This window comes from Aethalodelphis obliquidens, unplaced genomic scaffold, assembly GCF_003676395.1.
Source record: "Aethalodelphis obliquidens isolate GAN/ISIS:26980383/991018 unplaced genomic scaffold, ASM367639v1 scaffold5, whole genome shotgun sequence".
In the NCBI taxonomy this organism is placed as follows: Eukaryota; Metazoa; Chordata; class Mammalia; order Artiodactyla; family Delphinidae; genus Aethalodelphis; species Aethalodelphis obliquidens.
The window spans coordinates 1,472,415-1,490,314 of NW_020837949.1; the positions used below are offsets into that span (position 1 = coordinate 1,472,415).

Consider the following 17,900-nt stretch of genomic DNA (forward strand, 5'->3'; position numbering starts at 1 on the left):
TATAAACATAGGTATTTGAAGACAGTTCAAAACACAAATACCGAAATAGAGTTGTTTTTTGGTTTGTTTTTTTTTTTTTTTTGCGGTACGCGGGCCTCTCACTGTTGTGGCCTCTCCCATTGTGGAGCACAGGCTCCGGACGCGCAGGCTCAGCGGCCATGGCTCACGGGCCCAGCCGCTCCGCGGCATGTGGGATCTTCCCGGACCGGGGCACGAACCCGTGTCCCCTGCATCGGCAGGCGGACTCTCAACCACTGCGCCACCAGGGCAGCCCCAAAATAAGAGTATTTTAAATACGACAGACTGTGCTGCGGCCCCACATCGCAGGCGAATGAGCACCCCTTGGCCCCTGGCCCCGGCTATGGCCTCAGGGACGCCCTCCCCTGCAGGGCCCCGGCGCAGAGCTCGGCTCTCTCCCGCAGTGCGCTGGCCTCCTTGGCGCCCCCGTGGGCCTGCCCGCCCTTCAGCAGGAAGTGGCTGATGAAGAGCTTCAGGCCCTCCCGCAGCAGGCCCAGCGCGGGGCTGTCGGACACCCTGAGGAGGAAGGGACACGCGTCAGTGACCAGCCGGCCCCCGTCTCAGCCCTAGGGACCCCGAAGCAGGGGACATACCTAGTTTCCATCCGGTCAGAATTCTCAAGTAAGAACTTAATATCCTATCTGTCAGAAATCATTTTCTGTTTGCTATTAGGCAAGTCTCATGTTCCCCAAATTAATGTTCAGGATATTATTAAAATTAAAACTGAAAAGCTACATGTAAGTACAACAAACTTGCTTTTATAAAACAACACAGGTGAAAACAATTTCTCTCCTCTTTCCCACGTTTTATCGAGAGAGCTGGGAACAAACCTTCCAAAAATTAAACCAAGGTCTTCAACTTCCGTTTCCATGAGCAGCGTATGTAACACTTTTCGTAAAAAGTGGACTCTGGGTTTGTCCAATTCACTGAATTCAACGACCTAACAGTCCGGATAAAAAATAATAAAGTTACACTGTGGAGCCAACTCTGCAGTGATTTCTGATTATAGTTTGAGTAAAAAACTATCGCTCCCCTTGCCCCTCAACTAAGGCTATTTCCAGTTTTATAAAATGAACAGCTGTCATTTGACGCGGGGCCCTGGGACCACTGGTGCACTGCTGCAGGGCGTGCACACCACTGGTGAGAGCAACTCGGCAGTGCTGAGTCAGGTCCAGGGGGCTGATGGGTACCTAGCGAATCAGGAATCTCATTCCTGGAGTTGAAACGTAGATTATCTCCATGCCTTAAAGAAACTATCCCCTAATTAAAACCATACACACACACACACACACACACACACACACACACACACACAATTTAGACCCAGAAGAGACTAATTCCTATATATAACAATCATAGTATACTTATACAGTGGAATACTATACAGCAGTAATAAAATCTAAGGACAGAACTGCAGATATCAACATGGATAAATTTCAACCTTATGCCAAATTAAATAACTGTAAAAGGACATCAAAAGCCTGGTTAACCACATGCAGACACCTACAGCCAGAGTGCTGCCTACAGCCAGAGCCCCGTGAGGTACGGAGGGGCCGGGCTGCCTCAAGGAGTCTCCAGGACCTGCTGCATCTGAGGGACACGCCACATCCTGTTCCATTCTGAGCTCAAACTCAAGTGAACTGAAGGCAAGACTCCCCTCAGCAAGAAGGCACTAGCTCTCCGTGCTGTAAGTTCTCCCCAGTTCTGGAATGTGGGACGAGGCTCTGGCCCTCATTTTCAGTACAGTAGCCAAAACCCAAGGGCACATCTCTAAGGAACATGCAGTTAACTCGACCGGCGCTCTGGTGAACAAATACATCAACACAGACGGGAAACCGCAGCCTAGCCTGTCCCAAGGATCAGGAAGCGGAAGGCAAGAGGCTGGGCCCCCAGCTATGCCTGCCCCTCAGCTTCTCCCACAGTCCACACCCTCAGGACCCCCAGACCCCCGAGGTCCTACTGCCCAGGCCACCGTGACCCGCCTCTCATGTCTAGGCTTCGCTGCCCACCCCGGACCACCTCCAGAGCATCTGCGTTTCATTGTCTCTGACGAGTCAACGTGGGAATTCAACAGGGGCGAGGATGCCCCTGCTCTGAAAGACGCGCCACAGCCAAGGGAGGAGTGGCAGAAGCACAGCTTCTGTACAGCTCCCACATCCCCACTCCTTCCTGACGGAGCAGCGGCCGCCGCGGGACTCATGATGGCCTGCACACGCACCGCAAGTCCCGAGGCTGATTCACGTAAAGGAGCAGACAACCGCGATGGCGCCTTGAGCTACCAGGCAAATTTACACCGCGCGCTCATCTGGCGATTTCCTATGATGGTCTGATAATGAGAGTGTTTTCCAGGTGAGTCAGGATCTAAGGAAACGCATATTCTTAAGGTACCAAACATACAGAATTACACCTGGCCCCTGAACTCGGCTTTGGACTGTGCAGTCCACCTACACGAGGACATTTTTCACTAAATACGCACTGCAGGACCACACGTTCCAAAGTTGGTTGAATCATCACGTGTGGAACCAGGATTCGGAGGCCGACTGTAAAGTTACACTCGGGCTACGACTGTGCAGGGGGTCGGTGCCCCTGCGCACCCCCGGGGCTCAAGGCTCAAGCGAACGCCATCACTTTCAGGCTTCAAATCAGCTCGCACATTACACACACCTTTAGAATGGAAAGCGGCAGTGACTTGGTCTTCAACAAGTGGGCCACCAGGTGAACCAAATTAGAGAAGTTAGTGGCTGGCAAAGTTTCTAAGTCCCGAAATTTGTCCCATATGCTGAACTGGAATGTCATCTAATATAAAACAAAGAAAAACAACAACAAAAAAAGGTAAAATTCAACAAATTATTAGAATAAATCACTAAAAATATAATCCAAAGGTACTGTATTCAGTTACTTAAAATATCCTAAAAATCAAGACTTTTTAGAAGCAACTACACTCTCCTTTCCTATATACAGTAGTTTGAAATAGCTTCACAGTAATTTCTTTCTATTACAGTATTTTCCCTTAAATCAGTAGAAACATTAGAAAAAGATGGTGCAACATAAACCAGAGGCACTCGCCGATTAAGTGGGTCATGACCCCTCATTTGTGACAGGGAAAGGTGACATGGGGACACGGCTCAGGTTGTGCGACCCTCTGCACACAGCTCTTGGCTGGGGTGGCCCCTGACTCAGGGCCCGCATCCCAGGTGGGCCGAGTCAGCCAGAGTGGTTAGACAGGAGAGCGGGACACAGGCAGCCTGCCTCCCAGCTGTCACCTGAAAGCTCCTCGCATAGTCACAGAACTTGCCCGCCAGGAATGCGTAGAAAGGGTTGTACGTTCTCTCTTGCAGACAGCAGTCTATGAGGACATGAACGATTTCTCTCTCCTGCTGATCCTTAAGCCCCAGCCTGTAAGACAGGAAGAGCGAGGGCTAAACCTTCAATTTGCCAAACTTTAACAGCTTGAAGGCAGAAATCTCTCAGAGGAACACATCCTGTCTGGCAGTTTGGTTAAGTGGGCCGAGTAGACAGGGCCAGGTAGCAGGACTGGAGCTCCAGGCTGTGCCCCAGCCTCTGGCCTCAGGGTTTCCAACAACGTGGCAGAATGAGGTGACCCCAGGCTCTACAAAGGCCTGTCACTGGTGACCGACCAACAAGAAACAGGGCCTCAGCTGTGGGCCCTTCTTGTTTTTTTTTTTTTTTTTCTAAAACATATGGTCTGGTTTGCACGCAGTAAAATCCATCCTTTTAGTGCACAGTGTTGACTGTGGACAAGGATTCGTAGTCCCACAGCATTTCCCCTGCATTTCCTTCTGAACTTGAAGCAAATAAAGGAAAATTAATTATTAGACTTTTTAGATGTACTTTGTACACAGATGCTTTTCAATCTCATTAGAACTAATTATAGAAGTTGTAATATAATTACAACTAAATTAAACAGGAAGTTTAATTTAGACGTAATCAGAAAGACAACTTTAACAGGAAGGCTTCAAGCAACTCATGACAAACAACAGCCACCGGGAACTGTCGGGTGGTTACCTGATGTTTTCCAATCAAAACAGATCATAAACTGTCCTAATCTGGAGCTACCAGCGGTCAGTGAGCAGGAGCTGGACTGCAGCCCGTGGCGTGGGGCAGCGGGTGGGAAGGGGCAGGGCCCCGGCCTCCACGACGTGGCACCCAACTCAACAACAGAGCAGAGGCTCACACACAGGCTTACTTCAGGAGCTTCTCAAATGCATCCAGAAAGTCTTCACTAGTCATAACTGTACAAAATATGTTTCTCCTGATGTCGGTGTTCATTCTCTGCTTTCGGGCGAGCTCCAGTATCTTCGAGCTAACCTGAAAAGAGGGACGACCGGGCGTAGGTCATACAGACGTTTGAGTGAAAGTTGTTCTTTGGTTTAGCGTAGTTACTAAGTTTCTAAGAAGTAACATGCGTAATTCTGTGGCTTGACCCAAGGCTAACTGTAAGGTGTGCGTAAACACACGTATGTAAACGCGGACCCTTTATTCTTGAGCAACCCCCCTGGCACCCCACAAAGGAAAACCAGCAAGAGGCAAAGCAAGCCCGCGAGGAGAAAACCGCTTGATCTGGGAGGCTTCGCGGGAGCAGCGGGTCTGCCAGTCCAAGTACCAGTGGAATGAAGGAGAGGTGAGAGGTAAGCGCTGCGGCCGGGGGGAGGGGGGCCAGGACGGCGGGGAGGGCGGGGAGGCCAGGAGGCCTGAGTGATCGTCCTGCGCTCCCCTCACTCCACTCAACGTTGAAGTCCCTTTCCTAACATTTTGAGACTTTAAAAGGAAATAACAGAAATGGAATTAAATGATATCACAAAGCAGCAGCTACTTCTATAAGGTCTTCAAATAAACCCAGGGAAAGCCGCGTGGGGACACAGGTCACATGCTTAGTGGTGGCGAGCACGGGTCACATACCGTCCCCGTGAGCTGCTTCTGCGGGGTCTTCTGCTGACCGCTGTCGATCATCGGGGCGCCACTCCAGGCGGACCCCACGATCCACCAGCGCCCAGTCCGCTCGGCGTTCAGGACGCTGTCCCAGGAGACGCGGAGCTGAGTCTCTGTCCCTGAGCCAGCGCCTCGCAGCTGATTGAGAAAACAGCAGCCAGGGGAGGCCGCGGCAGCTCAGAGCCTGGGCAACAGCGACCCTGGCTCTTTCCAGCTCGGGTAACAGCGTTTCTGGTGCGTGAAAGCTGTGATGGGTCACTGACAGCTGGGGCAGTTAACCAGTTAGGAATGAGGCCAAAGTTCGAGGTAAACTCTCAGAGTGTGTGCTTGGGCTTTGTGGGTCTATCACCCAAAACACTTGTCTTAGAACAGCTGTCACGGGGTGGGGGTGGGGAGAGAGGCTCAGACTCAGGCAGGAGGCGCGCCCCAAGGGCCAGCAGTGAGGACTCCACCAGCAGGTGCCTGGGACCTGCCGGAGGAGGCCACTCTGGGTCTGACTGGTGCCCGGGCCGAAGGGCTCGCCCATGGGCCCCACGCTGAGAAGCTCTGGGGAGCTTAAACAGACGAGCCCCCCACTCCCCAGGCTGGCCTCCCTGGTCCTGGTGGGACCCTGGCCCGGGCCCTGTTCCAAAGTCATCAGAGGTCCTCCCGCAATTCTCCAGCGCAGCCAAGGGCGGAGGGCTCAGCGTGGGGCGCACGCAGCTCACAGGGAGGGTCGCCCCACAGAAACGTGCAGTTGCCTTTCACGTCTGGGAATCCCCGCTAACTGAGCGGGCACCTGACCTGTGGCTCCACCGCCCTCCGGAACTTCACGGGGGTTGGCGCAGACCCGGCAGCGCAGGCGGCCGGGAAGGAGGGTGCCTACCAGGGCTCTCTGCAGCTTCCGCAGTCTCTCCAGGGGCTCGGGGTCGTAGCCCGGGATCTTCCGCACGTCGTTGTTCTTCAGGGCCAGCAGCGTCTCCAGCATGAAGCGAACCTGGAGACAGACGCGAAAAGCCATTATCTCAAATGCCGGAAACCAAGGACGCTTCACCGTGGGGAGAAACACACCGCCTCTGCGCACATGGTCACCGCCGCCGAGGACGGGGCACGGGCGCCTCTGGAAGAGGCTGCACCAACCTCAGCAGCCGCCCAGGCCTCCCCGGCCGAGAACAGAAATCCCTCCCCTGCCCCGCGGGCCGAGAACACGCCCGGGCTGCGCGCCCTTCCACCCCCTCCGGCCCCTGGTCTCAGTCGCCCTCCTTCCCCACCGCGTCTGCAACCCCTTCCCACTCCTGGCCTTTTTGCTTTCCTAACTTTTAAACTGGAAATGACATTGTACTTAGAGAAGACTTTCGAGGACAGCACAAAGACTTCTCACAGACCCTGTCTGAGATTCCCCCCAACGTTCACTTCAGCTGAGACATAACTCACATGCCAAGCGTCCACTGAGCACACTCGGGGCTGTGCAGCCGTCACCACGATCAGTTTTAGGACGTTTCTGTCAGTGCTCAAGGACTCCAAACCCACCCAGTCACCCCCCAGCCCAGCTCCTCCAGCTTCAGGCCAGCCCGAGCCAAATGCCTGTGTCTGCCGTGTCTGTTTTAAACGTGACCCCCGAGCATTCAACACAGGGACAGGGTTTTGCTGGGACCCGCCCCCATGATCTTCCTCTCCCACCTGGAGCCGCACCCCACCCCATTACACAGCAACTCCACCACCACCTCCGCGGCCCCCAGGACCCTCAGGGGGCTCGGCCTACACCTCCCTCCTCACAGCTAACCCGAGCCCTCACCTCAGCATTTCAAAAATGGGCCAGTTTTCCTGTCCAGTCTGTGTCTCCTGAACAAACTACTGCCCACCTGCAGGGCCAAGCTGGTACCTGGGGTGACCTCTGACCCCCCCCTTCCCCCCACCAAGTCTGGCCACCGCTATGTCCTAAACCCACGTCCACTGCAACTCTGCCGATCACCATCCCAACCCCCGAGGTGGCTTCTCTCTTTCCTAGTTGTAGCCAAAGTGACCTCAGCATGAAAACCTGCTCAGAGCCCTTCACGTGCCTCTGGGATAAAATCCCAGTTCCCTGCGAGGTTTACGAGGCCCCGAGGCCGGCCCCTGCCCTGCGCCCCTGATGTCTCCCCACAGGGACGCTTTCCTTTTTCCTCAAATGAGCCCTCGCCCCGCCCAGGGGTTCCCATGACTCTCCTGTGCCCCTCAAGTCTGCAGACCAGCAAACAAGGTAGCCACCATGAGCCCCACTTTCCAGACGGGGAAACCGAGGCCTGGAAGCCTCGGTCCCTTCGCTGCCGAGTGGAAGAGCTAGAAGGCCGAGTGGGCTAACCGCCCCACCCCCCGGCCCCTCGCCTTCCCAGTAAACCTCTTCTGAATGGCTGAATGTTAAATAGATCGATTCTGAAATTCACAAGAGTAAAGACGCAAGGTTTGCTCACACCTTGAAGATGAAGCCACAAAACCAGATGAGGCAGAAGATAACAGGGCCCATTATGAGATGAAATGCAATATTCACCCCAGATACTCATGTTTAAGTTCTGGTCAGCGTGAGCGTTTAGGCAGTTAGGAAGCCGGGCAGGTGACGCACTCATACCCTGGTCTGGTCCCGGAACTTTCCGCCTGCCCCGCTGGCTTTGGCCTGGGCCTCAGTGATCAGTTCCTTAAGCGACAAAGCATCATCTTTTCTCAAGGAAAAGCCCACAGTTTTCAGCATTAACAGGATCAGTTCGATATCTTTTTCTGTGAAAGTTCCAATAAGTTTTCTCAAAATGTCAAAGATGAGGAGAGACTGCACCACGTGGAAGTTATATAAATGGGCGATGATGGTGAACAGGTTGTCACACTCTTTCCCGTCACATCCGCTTTTATAGACGTCAGCAAACTTCCTCACCACAGCCTCCAAAAAGTGCGCACCGACCTGGACGAAGAACAGAAAAAACATTACTGCAAACGTGTAAGAATCAAGTTAGCAAGTCATTCTCAGGGGTCCTTCTTTTAACTTCAACGCATGTTGAAAGAATTAGTACTTTTAAAATGAACACATAAAACGTACATGTGGCAGAATACGAACTCCAGCAGGGCAAAACCTCTAAAAACACAAGTGTGAGTGCCCAGTGCTTTACAGAGGAAAACACCACACCACACATGACGCAGAGCAGGGTGCCCAGCGCACACCTTCCCTCGAAGTGCACCATCTTGTCCTTAAAATCAACGAGGTGCTGTTCCGGCCAGCAGCCATTCTGGTCCCTTGGAAAAATGAAATCGTCAAGAATGTTAAGGACACGTCCGTGTCTCTAAAAATGCACTACTATCCAACACGGCTCACTTCTCCAGCCTGGTTGGGCCTGGAGGGAGAAGGCGGGAGTGGGCGCCCGGCGGTGGCAGAGCGATGGCGACTCTCCAGCTGAGACACGGGGACGCGGATCACCGCAGCCGTGCTGGACCCTTGAAGGCGGACCGGGCCCAAGAGTCACCCAGTGACAGAACTAGAGGGTGTGGCCACTCACTGGACGGGAAAGATCAACCTTCTGCGTAACAGCAGCTGACTGAGCTTCTGACGGGGACGGTTCATCCGTGAGCAGCAGCAGAAGTGCAGGCTGGGCGGAATCACTGTAACCTATGGGCTTCCCCGCCTTCCAGCGGTTAGCGCTTCGCGCTTCCACCGCAGGGGCACAGGTTCAAGCCCTGGCCAGGGAACTGAGATCCCACAAGACATGAGGTTGGGGAAAAAAAAAAAAAAAAAAAAAAAGCCTTATAAAGCCTGAACCGTAGGACACCTGGGCAGGGCTGGTCATAGAAGCAGGAGTGGTAGTTAAAATCCCGGGTGAGGATGAGATCAACCGGACAGAGTGTGGCAGGAAAACATACACATGTCACTGCCAAAATGCAACAACATAAATGCTAGAGGAGTCCAGAGAAAGGCACCAGGTCGGCAGGAGGGAAGAGTGACTTCGCAGAGGCAGCTCTGACAGACTGGATGTGTTCTTTAGTTTCTGAAGACCTGAGAATAAACAACTTTAACCTATTAACTCCCAATTCAAGCCTCTTCTCTAAAGATAAACCTGAAGAATATACTCTCCTATCATGACCACTATATTACATTCAAATACAACTTTAAAATAGAAATTAGAATTCTGCGGACATCAAGAAAAATTCAGGTATAAAATATACTCAGGTATGTTTTCAATCACACAAATGGAATTATTTAATCATATCAAAATCTGTCAAAATCACAGATTCCATTTAATGTCTTCAAAATAAAATATAAGAGTATAGCATTAAAAAATAGGAATAACATTCACATTACTAAAGTTATTTAAACAAATAAATTAATTCTGACACAGACCTGTGTTAGATTAAATCGGCACAGACCTGAGTTTTGATTTTTCAGCGACTCAGAAGCAACTCAGTAGCTGACACCACGGCTTCGTAACTCACGCTCCTCTTTGCATGGATTCCTGTGAGGATGCTTTTCTCATCACAGGCCTGAGAGAAGTTCAGTGGAACCAGAGTTGGGGCAGCTCAGCCTCCTCTGGCACCAGTTTTAGTGGCTGTCGCTAGCTGAAGTCCCCTCACGACTTGCCCTGGAATGATCACTTCAGCTGTCCCTCACGCTGTTAGTGAAGGTTTAAATGAGAAGTGGGACCAATAATCTCCCATTTTCAAATGCAGGGGATTCCTGATATTGTGTAGGTGGCCAGGGTCTACGGCCTTTTCTGTAACTCAATGAAATGCTGTATGTATTGAAACCGTTTTTTTTTTTTTTGCGGTATGCGGGCCTCTCACTGTTGTGGCCTCTCCCGTTGCGGAGCACAGGCTCCGAACGTGCAGGCTTAGCGGCCATGGCTCACGGGCCCAGCCGCTCTGCGGCATGTGGGATCCTCCCGGACCGGGGCACGAACCCGTGTTCCCTGCATCGGCAGGCGCTGAAACCGTTTTGATTGTCAAGTACTCCGGGATGGTCCAGGAGGACCGGGGGTGCACTAGGACAGCCTATAATGGCACTGAATGAATCGTGGCCATCACAGGGCACTAGGAAGGGATCCAGTGATTCCATTACGCTTTGTAATGAAGAGAAGGGACTCACAGCCCTTAGAAATCAAACAATTATGCAATTCCCTAAACAGCTGGTGCAGATTAGCTGAGGAGAGTTTGCTGTTCAGAGGTCTCGGGGCCCACGCCCCCTCCTCTGTCCTCGCCTCCCTGTGCCCAGGAGGTCCCAGAGTTGCCATCTTTCAAAGTTCTCACTGGGACTTCCCTGGTGGTCCAGTGGTTAAGAACCTGCCTTCCAATGGAGGAGATGTGCGTTCAATCCCTGGTCGGGGAACTAAGATCCTACGTGCTGTGGGGCAAGTAAGCCCGTGCTCCAGAGCTCCTGCGCCACAACTAGAGAGAAGCCCGCGCACTGCAATGAAGATCCCACGTGCTGTGACTAAGACCCGGCCCAGCCAAATAAATAGATAAATAAAAATAAATTTCAATAAAATTTTGACAGCAAGTTCTTACAATATGACCTCGGCTAGAGGAGAAAAGCGTGGCCCAGAGGTTTCTCTCGGGAGGGTGACGGAGCCTGCAGTGGGAGGGAGGGTGGAACTCCAACCACGCAGCGGCTCACAAGCACTACAGGCTCCTGCATATGCTCCCAGCCTCCCAGCCTGAAGCCGCCAGACCAAGCCCCCAGGGGAGGGTGGGCAGGCAGGTCACCAGGTGGCTGGTCTCCCCCGCCCAGCACTGCCCTCACTGCTGAGCCTCTAGCAGATGGAAGGAGAAGGCCTTCTGGAAAGTCTGTGCTCTTTAAAGTAAGCCCTGGACAGCCCCACCCTGTAAGACCCCAAATGGTTTTCAAGACCATAATTGTGAGCAAGTCCTAGAAAAGTGGGAGGGGTGTGAAGAGTGCGCGGCAGGGGGAGGTCCACAGCCCGGCCTTCAGGGGCTTTGCTGCGTTTGCAAAGCGGGGCTAAATAAACACCCGCCCCACTCTTCCTGCTGGGAGTCCGGAGGACTTACACCAGGGGATCAGACCTGCAGTGACACTTTGCCTGTTCCTGGGAGGAGGGCAATCCTGGGAGGAGGGCAATCAGAAGGCAGAGGGGCTCAACACCACCCACTAAAAGACACTGTCCCACATAAAGACCCTAAGGGATCATCGAGTTCTCTGGTAAATATAAAGCTCATCTGGAAAATTACACCTCGTCGGCCTACTCACTCACTCACGCGTCTGTCCACCTCAGTGTAAAGCCTTTAACCAGATCGATTTCCCTCAACAACCTGCAAGCAGCCACACGGAGGGAGTGGATGCTGACCAGGAAGGTTATGATCTCACTGTGGGAGGTGACAAAGGAGGACCCGGGACGAGGTGGGCCTCCCTGATGCCAACACAAGGGTCACTGACCAAGGACCAAGAACACGAGGCGGGCCGGATGGCACGGGGATGCTATTTCCTCAGCAGCACCTGCTGGGTACCAGGCACCGCACAGGAGATGCTTTAGACACGGTGTCCACTGAATCCCGACAAAGGCCCCACTTCACAGACACGGGCAGGTCTGTGGCCCACCCAGGGGCACCGAGGCTCCAAGCCCAGGCACTGTCACGTGTCCCCTCGCTTCGTGCCCAGTTTTACCTCACATTCTGGTGGCCTCTCGCTCAACACAAAGCCCTGCGCTCTGAACAGCTGAAACAGTCACTGTTTCCATGGAGAATACAGAGAAGACGAAGGCAACTCCACGACGTCAGCCCAGAGCGACAGAACTAACAGACAATAAGGCCATGTCAGAAGGGACCAAGCGCAAAAGCAGAAGTTGGCCAACGTCACGTAGCTGCCGAGTGTGGTTTAGGATGATACAATACAGACAAGGTGGCCTTGAGCCGTGTCAGCTGATCACTGACACAAGCAGCACTTGGACAGCTAATGGCTGGAGAGAGGCAGCCCTACCTCGATGCCAACTGTGCAGTGAAGAATGCTGACCAGGAGGACATGCTCCATCACCAGCCTGGCGGGCATGGCCGTGTCCGGGGCGCACGCGCTCAGGAGGACGCCCGTCAGAGTGTCATTCATGTCCTTCCTGCTGTGGCCCATGTACAGCTCCTCCAGCTGGCCACTGATGGAGGCCAGGTTCGGCTCACTCAGCCTGCAGACAGTTGGAAAGACAGAGCAACAGTGCTGTTTCAAATCAAGAATTGTTTTTTTAGGTCAATTAAAAAAAATGGAAAAAGTTATTAATACTTCCAATAGATCCTCTTTTGTGTATGTATTTGACCCACGAACAATTCTTATCCTGTCCCAATAATCCAGTATATATGTACATAACACAGAATCTTCTGGAATCTTCAAATAACATTAACTGCTGTCCTTCCAGCTGAAATGCAGCCACAGTAAGGCACATGCAGGATTCCCTTCAAGACCACAGAGACTATGATGAGGATACTCCACTGATATCCTTACCCAATCTCCCCGGGCAGAGGGAGGGAATCATCGTTAGCACATCCGTATGTACTGCTGGAAAAAATCCCAACTTTTCCATTTTCTGCTGGCACAAAAATCTTTTATTTCCTAACATGGAGATAAGGGCTCTACTGGGTAGGGATAGGAGGATGTATATGCACTGCAGCTGTGCTAACTCTGAACATCAAATGGCACGTTCAGTAAAATTCCAGGATGCACCAAGAAGAGTGTTTTAACTAAAAAGAAATTAAAAAAAAAAAAAAAAAAAGGCAACGCAGGCTTTGGTTTAATTCCCAGAACCATTCCTGTGTTTTTAGGAAAGAGACAATCTCTTGAAGTTACACAATACACTGTCTCGAGGTTACCTGTTAATCAGACCTTTGACCTGTTTCTTGAGCCTCTCTAGTTCTTCCTTTTTCTGGGCATCCACTGTCTCCTCTTCTCGCCTCACGTGGGGTGGGATGTACTTTCCACCATTTTCACAAAGACTCTGCTTGAAAGGACAGAAATAAATTACAAAAAAATGTACATTGACTACAGCCCACCTTTCCCCTTGCTACACTCACACTTAGATATTAAATTCCCAAGAACTGGGAGACGCTGTCACTACTGACTACTGCTGCTTCATGAACATCAGCTATTTCCCGAGTGCCCACTCTAGTCCTGGACAAGCACGCCATGGCCCGGATGATGAACACCACTATTTACATTAACATCAACACTACATTTCATCACCTTACTTCTCCCTCTGTAACTCTTCAGACTTGGCTGCGCCCCCCACCCCCCTTGTCTACCCGACAGAGCCCCGTATTCTACACTTCTGCCAGCCTCAGTTCACAGTAGGCACGGCAGCACACAAACACCTAAATTAAGTGTATCACCAGTTTTGGAGAAAAAGCGGTCCAAAGTAATTTCAAACCTGTCAAAACCAGTATCTAAATTTACATGATAAAATCAAAATCAACCCACTGCTGACTATTTCCTAGATTTTCAACTGAGAGGATTACAAGTCATTACCACCGACCAACACTCCCTGACAAGCCTTTAGGAGACAGACATTTGTAAGGCGTGATCCTTGCTGTCAGGCTTTAAGCTTTGCTGGAGAAAGCACATTTTCATACACAGAAACTTAATCTTAAGACACCCGTTAGTATGTCAGTTACACCGCCACAGGCTGTGGAAAAGACTTGGGAAGAGTCAAAACTTAAAGTGCTAAGAGAGGATCTGGTAGCACTTGGGCACTGCTCAGAGTGCCAGGTGCTAAGGCACCAGGGACAGAAATGAAAGACGCTTCACATCCTTCAGGAGGGGAAAAGATTCCCCAAGATGTCTGACCTTCACAGATAAACACAAACAGTGAGAAATCGCGGAAAGGCCTCGCAGACAGAAGAAATAACATACTCAGAGGCAGAAGGGTGAAATGGTGAGAAGTGGAGAAGGAAACACAAGCAATGCCATAAGGCCGCCTTCAAGGTGCGTGTGCAGGTGAAACTGTTTTAACAAGCAAGGGGCCGGCGCGTGAGGCCTTGTCTGCTATGCTGTGGGTTCTAATCCTGGTCGTCAGTGTGAGACTTTATCCAAGGGAGTCTCGGAGATCAGCTCTGTGTTTTAGAAGGATCCACCCCAGGAGCAGCTGGACAGAAAAAGGACTAGGTGTGGGCAGAGGTGACTCAGCGGTGTTGCAGGAGTCCCCAGGGTACACGGGAGGTGGGAACAAAGCTTGGGGGAGGGGAGTCAAAGTCAGGTTTGGAGACTGAGGCAGTAAACCGAGTGAGGATATGGCCTTAGGACAACGGTGGGAACGGCCAATAAGTCCCTAGGATAGAAAGGTCTCTAGGGATGTTTTCTCCCTGTCTCTTTATTGTGGAAATTTAAATAACCCGACAGACCCATACTCAGCTCAAACAATTATCAATACATCAACTGTGTCACTTCTGTCCCGTGTTCTGCCCCCCACCCGTTATTTTGAAGGAAATTCCAAAGGGCTCAGATTGTTCACAATCTAATACCTTATCGTTTGCGGCAACATCCTCCGCGGAACTTTCACTCCTGTCTTCATCTTCGGCAAAACGGACTCTCTTCTTCCTCCCTCCCTCCTTCGCCCTCCGGTCCGCTCCTCCGGCTTCCAGCTGTCCCGCCCCCGCCACCTGCGGGTCCTCCCCCTCGCTCTGCGCTCCCGCGTCTGCTGCCCGCTCGCCTTCGTCTTCCGCGTCCTGCTGCTCCCGTTCGTCCTCGCTGTCACCTTCGGGGAGTGCCTGTCCCGCATCCTCCTCCTCCTCCTCACTGCTGCTTTCGTACCAGCCACTACTCTTCCCAGAGTCCAGGGCTCCCAGGATGTAGTCGAGCCCATCGCGGGCAAAGCTAAGAGGCACGGAGCTTCCGTCGCCCTTCTTTCTGCGCTTGTTCAAGCCGAGGCACCGCTCCAGCTTTCGGATCTCTCGGTCCTCCTCCTCGTTGGCCGCCAGAAGTGCCCGTTTCCGGGCTGCGGCTGCGGGGGCCTTGGTCCTGCCGAGGGGACCCCTGGCCTGGGCCTGGCCGGCCTTGGCCGGAACCGGGGGAGGTCGCAGCTCCTCGGACGGCCGCGAGGCCCGCCGTGGGGACGGCTGGCCGTCCTCCTCCTGCGTCGCCTCCGCCCGGGGGCCGCTCGCTCCGCCGCCGCCGCCGCCGCCGCCCGGGCCCGGGCCCTGCGCGGGGCCGGCCGTCCTCTGGAGCCGGCGCGCCTTCCTCAGGTGCCGCTTCTCCTTCCTCAGCTCCCTGCGGCTTTTCCTCCCGCCCGGGCACACGCGTCCCTGAGCCCGGGGCCCCTCGCGGCCGCCGGGGTTCTCGCTCTCCGAGGTCGCCTGCACGAACTCCTCCACTGCTAGCTTTAGCCGCTTCAGGGCCCCCTCCCCGCCGCCTCCAGGCCCGCGGCGCGGCCTGCGCCCGGCGCGGCGCTTCCCACGGGCCATGTGCCCCCGGCAGCCGCTCGGGAACTGGGCCGCAGCTCTCGTAGACGCCGCTACTTTCCAGGACGCGCCGACGCGCGACTTCCGGTCGGGGCCAGACTTCCGGGAGCAGAGCGGCGCGCTGAGCGGGGCGGCGCTCCCTGCTGGCGGGAGGGCGGCAGCGCAGGGAGCCGCACGGCTGCAAACGGTGCCTGCTCTTAAGGCTGTAAACTGTAACTTCCGAATGAGCACAAATACATTCTCGTTTAAAAACGAAAACTTTAGAGGTTATGGTAAAGAAGGCTCCTAACGACGTTCCACAGCAGTAACCGCGCTTACGGGGTAGGGGTAGGGGTGGGGGTGGATCCTTGCGGACGCGTGTGCGGGTGGAGCGCGGCTGGAGCCATGGGAGCCACGCGGTGTGTTGCTGCGTGTTGCTCACGGGAAGCTTGGTCCTGAGCTCACTGCTCCTTTCACTCAACCTCAGGCCTCAGGTCCCACCGCGCTCCGCGTAAGGACGCACCTATCCCGTATTAGGATTGCTGGGCTTCCCTGGGGTGATGTTCCCTGATTACCGCTCCATGGACAGCCGCCCCCCCCAGAGTTCAAGTCCGCTGGAATTTGTGGACGTGACCTCGTGTGGAAATAGGGCCTTTGCAGATGCAAAGTTAGGAGGAGGCCTTGCTGCATTGGGCGAGCCCTACATCCAAAGACAGGTGTTCTTAAAAGGGAAATTGGGCCTCACAGCTCACACACAGGTAGAAGGCCATGCGATGTCCAAGGCAGCGATGGCGGAGATGCTCCTCGAGCCCAGGAACTCCAAGGATTGCGGCCACATCAGAAGCTGGAGGAGGCCTGGAGCAGGTCCTGTCCAGCAGCCCTGGGAGGGATGCACCCCGCCTACACCTTGATTTCCGACTTTCAGCCTCAGGACCGAGTCTCTGTATGTCTGTTTTAAGCTGCCTGGTTTGTGGTGCTTTGTCACTGGGAGATCTGTACTGGGAAACGAGTACAACACATGGGAAGGTGGGAGCTGGGGACCAACAGTACTCAGGGCTTAATGGTGACCAGCAAAGAAATATTCCTGGAGGGACCAGAGTGACACCTGGATGGAAGTTCAAGCCAGGGCTCCGGGCTCGGTTCAGATCCTCACCTCACTGTTGTGTGACCTGCTCAACCCACTGAGACTCAGCATCCCCGTCTGCAGAGTAGGGTGATCAGAGTGCCCATCCCACAGGGCTGTCATAAAATTAATCAGATTTTTTTTTTTAGGTAAGAAGTAGATTTATTTATAGAGAAACACACTCCTCAGAAGGTGAGAAAGGCGCCAGGGTATGGTGTTGTCAGTTTTTATGGGGGTGCGTCATTTCATAGGCTAATGAGTGGGAGGAATATTCCAGCTATTTTAGGAAGAGGCGGGGATTTCCAGGAATTGGGCCACCGCCCACTTTTTGATGCTTACGGTTGGCTTTGGAACTGTCGTGGTGCCTGTGGGTGTGTCATTTAGCTTGCTCCTGTGTTACAGTAAGCGTGTACTGAGGCTCAAGGTCTAGTGGAAGGCGACTTGTCCGCCATCTTGGACCCATTTGGTTCTAATCAGGCTATGTCATTCTTGTGCCCTGCCCCCTCCCCTCCTGCTTCATCCCCGCCCCACCCTCCAACCCCCCGCAGAGATTTTACTCCCACATTCTTCTGGGAAGCAGAAGGGCAATGGTCCGTCTTCTGTTACTGCTTCAAGCCTGGGTAGGGGCGTTGACCCTGCCTGTCAGGGAGTAAAAATCTCTGGGTGCCTGATCTAGGGGCCCCAGGGGCAGGACAGCTCCTTGTTTTAAGTCAGTATGGGTTGTATTCCTTGCATAGCCATCATCTTGGTGTGAAACTGTTGTAACTGCTTCCATAGCCTTTCTATGAATCTCCTTGGTGATGAAGCACTTTTTGTAACAGCATCAGAGTACAAAAATATCTATAAATAACAAAAGACTTAAAGGGCATGGTTAAACATCTGATTACAGGGCTTCCCTGGTGGCACAGTGGTCAAGAATCCGCTTGCCAATGCAGGGGACACGGGTTTGAACCCTGGTCAGGGAAGATCCCACATGCCCCGGAGCAACTAAGCCCGTGCGCCACAACTACTGAGGCTGTGCTCTAGAGCCCACAAGCCACAACTACTGAAGCCCACGGGCCACAACTACTGAAGCACTCGCACCTAGAGCCGGTGCTCCACAGCAAGAGAAGCCACCGCAGTGAGAGGCCTGCGCACCACAACAAGGAGTAGCCCCCGCTGGCGGCAACTAGAGAAAGCCTGTGCACAGCAACCAAGACCCAACACAGCCAAAAATTAATTAATTAAAAAAACCCCAAACATCTGATTACAGTGTAATCGATGAAGAAGCATGGTTACAATAAGCAGAATTACGAATGATTACATTTAACTTAACATACCAAATAATCTTAGTTAAATGTTTCTCTTTAAGGTACCTCAGGGGCCCTCTGAAGTACCTCCAAGTTAGCTGGAATTCACAAATGACGTCACTAAAATTTGGTGTGTGAGAAGTTTGTCAGAAAGTTTTAAAACA

General features: G+C 53.0%; 1 protein-coding gene across 1 annotated transcript; it reads right to left on the minus strand.

The window, feature by feature from the left end:
- Positions 1–263: 263 nt before the first annotated feature.
- On the minus strand, positions 264–16,094 carry NOM1 (nucleolar protein with MIF4G domain 1). Its single transcript, XM_027102741.1, has 12 exons — positions 16,077–16,094; positions 14,410–15,603; positions 12,766–12,890; positions 11,891–12,086; positions 7,553–7,876; positions 5,834–5,944; positions 4,939–5,106; positions 4,226–4,347; positions 3,282–3,414; positions 2,683–2,814; positions 849–958; positions 264–534 (listed from the first exon to the last, which is right to left on the minus strand). The coding sequence occupies exons 1-12, from the start codon at positions 16,092–16,094 to the stop codon at positions 360–362; spliced, it is 2,808 nt and encodes a 935-aa protein (XP_026958542.1). The 3' UTR covers positions 264–359.
- Between the last annotated feature and the right edge of the window lie 1,806 nt (positions 16,095–17,900).

Bases quoted from the DNA above. Each gene is read 5' to 3' on its own strand.
- NOM1 (XM_027102741.1), bottom strand. The intron at 12,087-12,765 runs GTAACCTCGAGA...AACTGTCTGCAG, and splicing joins GTCAAAGGTCTGATTAACAG to GCTGAGTGAGCCGAACCTGG. The intron at 4,348-4,938 runs GTATGTGACCCG...CCCTCTTTTCAG, and splicing joins AGAAGCAGCTCACGGGGACG to GTTAGCTCGAAGATACTGGA.